Here is a 9,764-nt window from a genome sequence, read left to right as displayed (position 1 = left end):
CCGGTGAATGAATTTACCGGCAATAAGCCAATCTTGGTACCCCTCGAATATTTTTTTATTTGTCTAGATCTATTGAAACGTCAACGATGTTAGTCATTGAGTTTATCACATTGTCATTAAATTAGATTTGATAGTGAGTTTTGGATTCATTATCAAAGCAATTAATAACAATATCTTTTGTGAATTTAGTTATCGACGAAATCCACGATATTTGTAGCACTTCCGCAGTACGGAATCAACAACTCAACTCGACGAATTTCAGATGAACCGTGAAGCCGTACATTTGTGCATCACTAATTACACTTGGAAAGGTTTATCTGCATGAACTAGACTTCGAAAACGGATTTGAAAAATGGGAGACCTAAAACCTCTGCATCTGGGTAGCAATTTACAAGATCTGGAAAGCCATTATCAACTTAACAAAACCATCACCAATAAGAAATTGCAGATACTTTGTAATGGTGCTAAGAAGTTGAAACAGCAAGCCGATCGGTTTTATTTAGAGCGCGATGAAGAAAATGCCTACGTCAACTATATGAAATTTTTCAATCTCATCGAAACCATTAGGAAAAACAAGGAATATGCAGAAAAAAAACCGATGGTTTTGGCCATCTTAGGATCTAATAGTGAAGTAACTCTGACGTTGAACAAATTGGAGAAACTCGCAACAAGTCTCAAGAATCGTTATGCGGGGATCAATGCCAGCCGGGAGCGTGAAATGAACAAAAGTCGAAGTCAAAAGGATAACATTAGTACGATAATGCCTTATGCTAAGAGTGCTGTTGATGCCAAAGAACTATTCGGCATGATTAACGACAGTAAGCTTAGTATGTTGATAATGGATTGTCGTTCGGACGAAGACTTCGAGAAGTCGCGACTAAAATACGACCATGTCATAAACATCCCAGATAGTTGGCTTGTAGCTGGTATGACGGCCGGTAAAATTCACGAAAAGCTTGGGGATTCGTCGAAACCCATTTGGCAATCCCGAAGGGTGAAGGAGCAAATAGTGCTGATGGACTACAACACTACAGGTACCCCTACGAAGGATTCTCCTATTTGGGTTCTCAATGTCATTTTGAAAAATGTAAGCAAATCTAGTGCTGTCTCTAAGCTGGGCAATGTGTCATTTTATCTTATTATCTTACAGTGGGATCCGGACACAAACTACACGAAACCTCTGTTGAGAGTAGAAGGAGGCTACAAGGAATTCCAGTTGCTCTATCCCATGTGCTGTATCAATCCTAATTACTCGCCTCCTGGTAATGAAATAAGCTATGATACTCGATTGGGTAAGTTACTATTGAACTTTCAGTTTTTTTTGTATTTGGAATATAATGCGCATTGAAGTTTATCTATAACTTTGCCGATTCGGAATTTGGTCTTGAACATGAAAGTAATATAATTCATGATCCTTTCAGAAGATATCGAGTATCCCAATATAAGTGATATTCGGATGAAGGAAGATAGCTTCAGTTCGCAACCCGATCGACCGATAATTGATCGCAATAGTAAAGCAGCTGCGCTGCACACCTACGAGGCAAAGGCCAAACCAATCAACGAGATCTTAGACGAACAAGAAAAACTAATGGACAAATCAGCTAAAAATGAAAAGGAGCTGTTCTCAACGGTGGTTAAATTGGAACAAGTCCACGACGTAGAAGAAAAAACCGTAGATGACGAAGAGAAACGCCAACTGCGCGAAAAGGCAACGCAACTACATTATATGTTGATGCAGATGGAGAATAAGCAAAAGGATTATGTAAGTTTAAAGAATATAAACTAGTTGCTAGTCATGTTTTATTGATTGGAATTTAAATTTAACCTTTCAACATCGGTAGATATCGGAAAACACAATCTTGCGAGAACAAGTACAGGAGTTGGAAGCGAAGGAACGAAGCTTTCAGGAGCAAGGTGAACGTATTTCTGCTCAACAAGCAAGGAAATTGGAAGAAGCTGCCAATCGTAAAAGGTGCGCGTCGTTAACGTTTCATGTCATCAATATTCAAATCAATTTTGCGTTCATTTCATTTCTTCCACAGACTCAAGGACGATGAAACGATACGCGAACAGGAGCGTGTTCGTCTTACGCATGAACGAGAGGAGAAATTGAAGATCGCTTATGAAAACAAACGTCATATGAAGGACTATCAAGACGATGTGGGAATCCCACAGCCGAAAATTCCCCAGATAGATCGATCTGCTAAACCAACACATATTGTATCGGATTACAAAGGGAACGTACAGCGAGACTTTTCTCCGGTGATCGGCAGCGTGGTAAGTTTATGATGGTTTTTGGATATGAATTTCAAATTGTCGACACTTGATAGGCGTATACCACGATATAATGTGTTTCAGATATGTATTTTTCTCTTTTAACTAAACAAAGTAGATTTTATTTCAAAATAATAGAGTTATATGTACATTAGAAACAGTTGATTGAGATATCAATCCTTTCTGGAAAATTTCTGTGGTATACGCGCCATTAGGTTCTGTACGGTATCCTCAGATATGGTCGAGGTGCCGATTCTTCGAAATCATTGGTACCATTTGCTTCCTTCTTAGTTTCCAAGAGTTTCCGGTCAACTAGAGTACAGTACTTCTCTATTGACCGATGTTCTGGACAGTTTGATGAATTGGCTGTTTTGGCACGCTTTTAACCTCTTGTACCTTATATCATTTCAAGACGGATTTCACATAGTGTCAAGAGACCAAATCAGGCCAAAACAGAGCTCGTGGATTCTGATAAGTGGTAGCAATCGCTTTCTCGTACACTTTTTAATTGATAGTGCCGGTTGAGAAGGCCACCATTACATATGGTCTGCCAAATCAAATGATTCAGTGGCAATTTGGACACTTTCTTTGTCGTTTTGTCGTTCTCTATGGTACAAGAAAATTCTTGCGCATTTTTTGGACTAAAGGTTCTGGCATGTTTTAGTCACATATCGGTTGGAAAGGTTCGGGTTTCGCTTAATCATCCTTACACTGATAAAAATGAGCACGGATGTGTGTAAGACACATACGCTATCATAAACACATGAAATTCACAAAAACTTCTATTAACCGAATCCACCTAGCTATCCGGAGTTGCGACCTATCGAGTGGTATTGGGCTCTCGTGCAGAGAGCTTCCTCAATAAAAACAACAAGCTACATCTATAGAAACATTTCGAAAATCTTGAACAAAAGCAGCTAAATCGGTTGCAGAAAAGTCGGATCATTAAACCATCAATTCAAATTTTCTGCACCTTCGATTTAAATGGCGGTTTGAAATAAATTACTGGTCCAGTATAACCAAAAACAGTTCGGATGGTCATCAACTAACAATACCTAACACATGGATCAATAAGTCCCGAGACTAAAGCAGAGATGGCGCTCGTAGTAAACCAGTAACCACGTCTTTCTAGAGTACTAACCTTTGCTTGAAACGGGTCAAAATTTTAAGTCGATCCGACCAGAAACAGCTGAGTTATCGAGGTTGGAGTAAAGTCGTTTTGTAGTTTGTTTAAAAAATGGAAAAATCGAGTTTCGTGTTTTGATAAAACATTGTTTTTTAATGGGTAAAAACACTGTGCAAGCGAAACAATGGATTGAAAAATGTTATTCGGACTCTTGTCCCTCAAAAGCAACGATTTGTCGGTGGTTCGCCGAGTTTAAACGTGGTCGTACCGACACAAATGACGCGGAACGCTCGGATAGACCTGTGGAAGCCGTTACACCGGAAAATGTGAGTGAAGTGACAAAAATTATAATGAAAGATCGTAAAGTGAGGCTCCGTGAGATTGCTGAGATGACACAGATATCATATGGAAGTGTATTTACTATCTTTCATGAAAAATTGAGCATGAAAAAGGTTTTTCCAAGTGGGTGCCGCGATTGCTTTCGATGGAACAAAAACAGCAACGAGTCGATGATTCAGGAAGCAGTTTATCGCTATTTACTCGCAACAAAAAAGATTTCTTGCGTCGTTACGTGACCATGGACGAAACATGGATACATCACTACACTCCAGAGTCGAAGCGTCAGTCATCTGAATGGCGCACAGCTGGCGAAAGCCGTCCGAAGCGTCCGAAAACGCAGCAGTCAGCTGGCAAAGTCATGGCGTCAGTTTTTTGGGATACACAAGGCGTGATTTTCATTGACTACCTCGAAAAAGGTAAATCGATCAACAGTGATTATTATATTGACCTACTGGTGCGTTTGAAGGAGGAAATCGCAAATTGCTTTCGATGGAACAAAACTTGGATTTGATGTCGTTTTAGAAAACTTTTTACGGTTTTTCGCCCCTTTCAGTGATGGTAAAAATTTTTTAACACGCTTTACCCTATATTTCCGGATCCGGATGATATTCAGGAATTACGTATGGGATCACAGGACCTTTCATTTGAACCTAAGTTTGTGAAAATCGGTCGCGCCATCTATGCGAAAAGTTAGAAAACATTTTTTTTGCTCATTTTACCCCATAACTCCGGAACTGGAAGTCGGATCCAAATAATATTCAGGAATTTTTTATGGGACCACAAGACCTTTTTATTTGAGAGTTTGTCTTTCTCGTGCTCGGACGACGGTTTTGATGTAGTTAGCGACATTGCCTCCACGTTCACTGGGAAGGTTTACTACCTTGATCAAAAACTTCCCGGAATCATCACCGTGTAGTGGACTCAGTCACCCGATTAGATTTTCTTTATCTGTCATTAATTTTATATCAAATTTTCAGTTTGATACCTGGACATTTGTACAAGTTACGCTGTATTGAGTACATCTGCGTTTGCGCGTGTCGTTGAATTTACACAATTTTCAAAATGGAACTGAATTTGCAACAACGAGTTTGCATTAAATTTTGCGTTTAAAATTAAATTTTGCGTTTAAATTTCAATGGTGCGACGACATTGCAAATGTGAGAAGAGTGTTTTTTTTTGCCACGATACTTTGAAGAAAACAGTCGTTTATCAGTGACATGAACGTTTCAGAAGTGGCCGTGAGTTTGTGAATGATGATGAGAGAAGCGGTAGGCCATCGACATCGAAAACCGACGAAAACATCAACATAATCAATGAATGGATGACCGTAGACTGCAAATTGGTTATTAGAGAGATGGCAGAGAAGTTAGACATTGCTTTTGGATCCGTTCAAGACATTTTGGTTTTGGACCTCAGATGTGTCGTTACAAATCTGATCCTGAAAGACCTGAATTTCATGCAAAAAGAGCCGCGTTGACGTTGAAAAAAACATGATTTTCAAGGCCGAATCTGACCCAACATTCATCAGACGGATTATTACTGGAGACGAGACGTGGATTTACAAGTATGACACGCAACCAGACAAAAAGCGAGTGAATGGCGTACTCCGAATGAGCCGCGACCGAAAAAAACACGTCGTTTTCAGTCGAAGAAGAAATCGATAATCACAGTTTTCATTGATTACTAGGGTGTTGTGTGTGTCATGAATTAAATTCACAACATGAGACTTTTGCGTGAAGCAATTCGCCGAAAAAGACCAGATTTGTTGGCAAACAACTCGTGGATCTTGCACCACGATAACGCACCGTCACAGAATGCCATCGTTATCCGTGAACATGTGACTAAAAACGCAACGAACACCATTCAGCAACCACCGAGTTCATCTAATTTGGCTCTCTTGGTTTTCGAAATGACTTAAAACATCAATTTTCAAAACCTACTTGATAGCACAGAAAGTCACCATTTTCGATTTTCAAAATAGCTCAAAATTGCTTTTTGACATTTATTCGCCATACGCGTTCCAAAAATACTAATATTGAAAGAATTTGCGATAACCTTTCGATAAAGTGGAAGTCTAAATTTGTGCCTAATAGTGACTTGAAACATCAATGTTTGAAATCTACACTTCGAAGCCGTTCCAAAATACCCATATGTAGATATTTGAAACAAATACAATAGGTTTTGAAACATCCCAAATTCAATCAATTCAATCCAATTTATCAAAAGTACTTATAAATATTATTATAAATAACAAATAATTTTGCTGTGTTCATTTGAGTTGAATCCATCTTAAAATTACCTAGTTAGAAGTGTTTAAAATTACAGACATTCTCCCCGGAAACTCTAGCGGTGCCAAGCACGAATCGTTCAAGGGAAGAACTTTTTTTGCTCACCAGACTAAGTAGTTCCGAAGAAAAATTCAAATCCGATCCGTAGGTCCGTAGAAAACCACCGAATCCGTAGATCTATATCTGATATCGCTGTACCATCTATTCGCTGAAGACAATGCGTTGACTGATCATAAAAATTCGACCGAACATATATTTATAGATTCCATTTTTGTGCGAAAGTTCATACCGTGCACAGCGAAGTTTTATTTATTTTTTCATGTGTAAAAAGACCTACCCCCCTCCCATCCTCCATTACGGACCGAAGCAGAACTGTTACTAAACGAAATGCTTAGTGAGGTGCAATGATCAAAACCATCGGCCGAAATCGAAAGGATGACATCATTATGTTATGCTGTGATTGGCTAATGAAAACATAGGTCAATTCAAACCGATTTTTGAATGGTGCACTATTGAAATACTTAAACGACGGTATAATACGTGTTTAATTGAAATGTTTGCGAATCGTTGTTGAATTATATAAATCCATCAACAATTAATTGAGTTATAAGCATTTAGGTTAGGTCAGAAAAAGATTACGCGATTAGTTTTGAAATTCCCGGCCACCAGGCCCCGTATAGTACAGAGTAAGGCATTTTAAGGGGCCATTGTTGCAAAACGCAAAATCAGTTTGCGGTCGTTTAGCGGAAATTCAAAAGAGAAATATCAGTTTGTTTGGAAAATTTGTCTAAACAAATTGATGTATTTCTCTTAAAAATTCACCAAGCAGTAGTCCTGTTTTAGCTGGTCGTTTTCCTGAGAATGTGAGTAGAATCTTAATGTCAAAATGAATGAATTGAGCTCAAACTTAATTCAATTTATGAATCATGTTAATTGCTGGGCATTAGAACTGTTTTCGTTCATACCGATCCCTGTGTTCCGCTTCAGGAAGTAAAGGAAATAGTGATGAAAATTAATTCGGTTTATTTTCACAAACTTAGGTTCGAATTGAAGGTCTCATGGTCCCATGCGGGGTACCTGAACTTTTTTCGATTCCGAATTCCGGTTTCGTAATTACACGATGATAAGTTTTGTGAGTCCCGTTAGTAGATGGCTATAGGAACCGACTTCGACTATATCAGTTCGCGAATTTCGGTTCCGGAACTATCTGGAATAGTGAAACTGTCTTCGTTTTCTCAGAAACATCAGATTTAACCAATTTGCAAGGAGTTAAATTAGAAGATCTCGGTGGATAGTTGTGATCACCACAAAAGATCTATGGTTTCGTTGTTTGTGTGACACGTAAAACCATCTTGTTGAAAGTAAAGAAAAGCTTTGGTATTGCAATCCTTTCGTGAAATTCTACCTTCTATTCCAACTGACTTCGTAGTCGATTCATAGCGTACATAACCATTGCATGGCTGGTGCTGCGATTCTACTGACACTAAGAATCCTTCCAGGTGCATACGACAACTGGCTTGTAAGACCAGTGCCCTATGCATTGAACCACCAACCCGGGCAAGTCCCAGCTTCCTTCGTCGTGAAACTCTTCATTGGTGTTGTCTAGATCCTTCGTCAGGGAACTCTTTGTTGTTTGTTGGTGCTTGACGAGTAGATGGCGACGTACCTCCGGATAGAATAGGACCGGAATCACCGGTTCGACAAGACATCCTTCCGGTCGATATGTTTATGGTTAGTCAAGAGCCGGTTCCGGGAGAACCTCTTTTGTCGGGAAACTCTCCGTCAGTGTAGGTTAGATCCATCGTCGAGGACTAGTCGAGTATTTTCGCGACGTGGCACTAGCCTTGGGTTGTCGAGACGCCAGCGTGCCGGAATAACTGGAACTGGATCTTCCAACTGGAGTCACTGGATCGACAATCCACGCCACCAGTGTTTTTCAATGAAAAACGGCATTAGACATCCTTTCTAGACGGATATTGGAAGCGTCGGTTTCGGGAGAACCTGCTCCATGGGGGAACTCTCCGTCAGTGTAGGCTAGATCCATCGTCGGGGACTAGTCGAGTAATGGCACCAGCTTTGGGTTGTAGGGGAAGCTGTTCGGTTGCCGGCACCCTACCGTAACTTTAGACAGAAAGCAGATAGCGTCATTCCGACAAATGTCATGTGTGTGTAATAGCAGCACGTTCTTTTTGTGCCAAATACCAAAGCAAACAGACACTTGCACTTATGGCTGCGTTCAAAACAAATTTTAATTGCGTGAAAATCAACAAAAAAGTTTTTTCTGACTTTTTATAGTATCATAAATTGAAGAGCATCAATCGGAAAGGTGAGTGGATTGAATATTTATGATGTGAATTCGATCTAGTTCGTGATTTAATACCGGATGCTATCAAAATTTTCGCAACCAAAGATTTGTTTTGTCATTTTGAAAATGTCTACCGATTTCGTTTACCGGCACACCATTTTTTTCGAAAAATCGTGAAAAATTGTTAGTGATATGCAGGCTGCTGTCGAGACAAAGCAAGTTATAGTTTTAGCCAAACATCTAGATACTCATACAACAGATGTTCCGGCTAAGAAAAAACGTGGAAGACCGACCAAATCAACACCAAAGGCGCCACCATCCAAATCATCGACTAAGAGAGCCAAGGTGAAGTCACCATCAGACAATGTAGACTTTTGTCCAAAACGCTTCCAAAAAGGAAAAAAATTGTTTTTTCTTTGAATAACTGCAGTTTTAACTTATATTTTGCTATTTTGAGTGAAATTTTTTTCGGTGCCGGTAACCGAACACCTTTTTCGAAATGGTCAAAATTTATCGCTTTACTAAATTAATAAAAAAGGCGGGTGGGTAATGTCAGAGACATAACTGGATGTCGTGAATACGAAAACAACTGACATGTTCCTTAATACTTCCGAATATCAATTGTATGAATTATGCAAGCATTCCCCTTTTTCACATTTTTCGCAAAAACAAAGAAGGCTTCACTTGATCTCGATTACTGTGAATTTAACACAGCGAAAAGTGCACAAATCTAACCAAACTGTTCTTGATTTGCACTAAACTGTGGATAATTACCTCCGATTTGCGAACAACAAATTCTAATAGTTCTTAAGAAAACTTTTAGAGCCATTAGAACGGCTGATTTTGTGTAATGCTCTCCACCGTTGGTTTTTTTTCCCAATGCTAATGACTGGCAGCTGTCACGTAATCGCTCTTGTCGAAAGCGAAACTAGCTGTGCAGACGACACAAAACACATCTGCTTGCAGTGGCGATAGAATCCAAACTGATTCAATTTTTGTTAAGAGATTTCTTTTTATGTGATTTCGTTTGTAGCTTTTTCACTAATGGGCGGTCCTAACGGCTATAAAAATAGCCGCATACAGAATTTTAATGTCGATTATTTCATTTCGGATTTGCATAATTTATTGAAAGAAACTATCAGGGTGCTGTACGGGATTTATTCCTGCCTCAGAAGGACCAAATTGTGGAACTCACTACGATGTTAAACACTGTTCGGAACATTTTCCTCGAACGATTTGTTGTACAGCAGCAGATATTTTGTTCTCTTCCTCAGAACGCGTTCTGATTGGCTGGTGTTGACATGGGTCAAATGAGACAGGTTTTTCAATAGTGTACTATTGAAATACTTCCATGCTTTTGCTATACACGTTTAAATTGAAAAATTTCGATTCTATTGGTAGTTAGATTATATAAATCCTTCCACAGATCACT

The 9,764-nt window shown here is 39.2% G+C and overlaps 1 protein-coding gene across 2 annotated transcripts in view; it reads left to right on the top strand.

Moving 5' to 3' along the window:
- LOC131427751 (ubiquitin carboxyl-terminal hydrolase 8) overlaps positions 1-9,764 on the top strand; it is a 29,607-nt gene continuing 19,843 nt past the window's right edge. Inside the window, exons 1-6 of one of the 2 annotated variants that reach the window (XM_058591214.1) lie at positions 1-133; positions 190-1,087; positions 1,151-1,292; positions 1,422-1,762; positions 1,842-1,972; positions 2,043-2,277. In XM_058591214.1, coding sequence (XP_058447197.1) covers positions 353-1,087; positions 1,151-1,292; positions 1,422-1,762; positions 1,842-1,972; positions 2,043-2,277 — 1,584 coding nt within the window. In that variant the 5' untranslated portion in view covers positions 1-133; positions 190-352. Of the gene's footprint in view, positions 1,088-1,150; positions 1,293-1,421; positions 1,763-1,841; positions 1,973-2,042; positions 2,278-9,764 lie in introns of both variants that reach the window. The other variant, XM_058591213.1, reaches the window with a different exon arrangement.

The sequence above is a fragment of the Malaya genurostris genome, chromosome 2 (assembly GCF_030247185.1).
Source record: "Malaya genurostris strain Urasoe2022 chromosome 2, Malgen_1.1, whole genome shotgun sequence".
NCBI lineage: Eukaryota > Metazoa > Arthropoda > Insecta > Diptera > Culicidae > Malaya > Malaya genurostris.
Note: the sequence above shows the minus strand (reverse complement) of the source record. Positions and strands in the feature narration are given on the sequence as shown.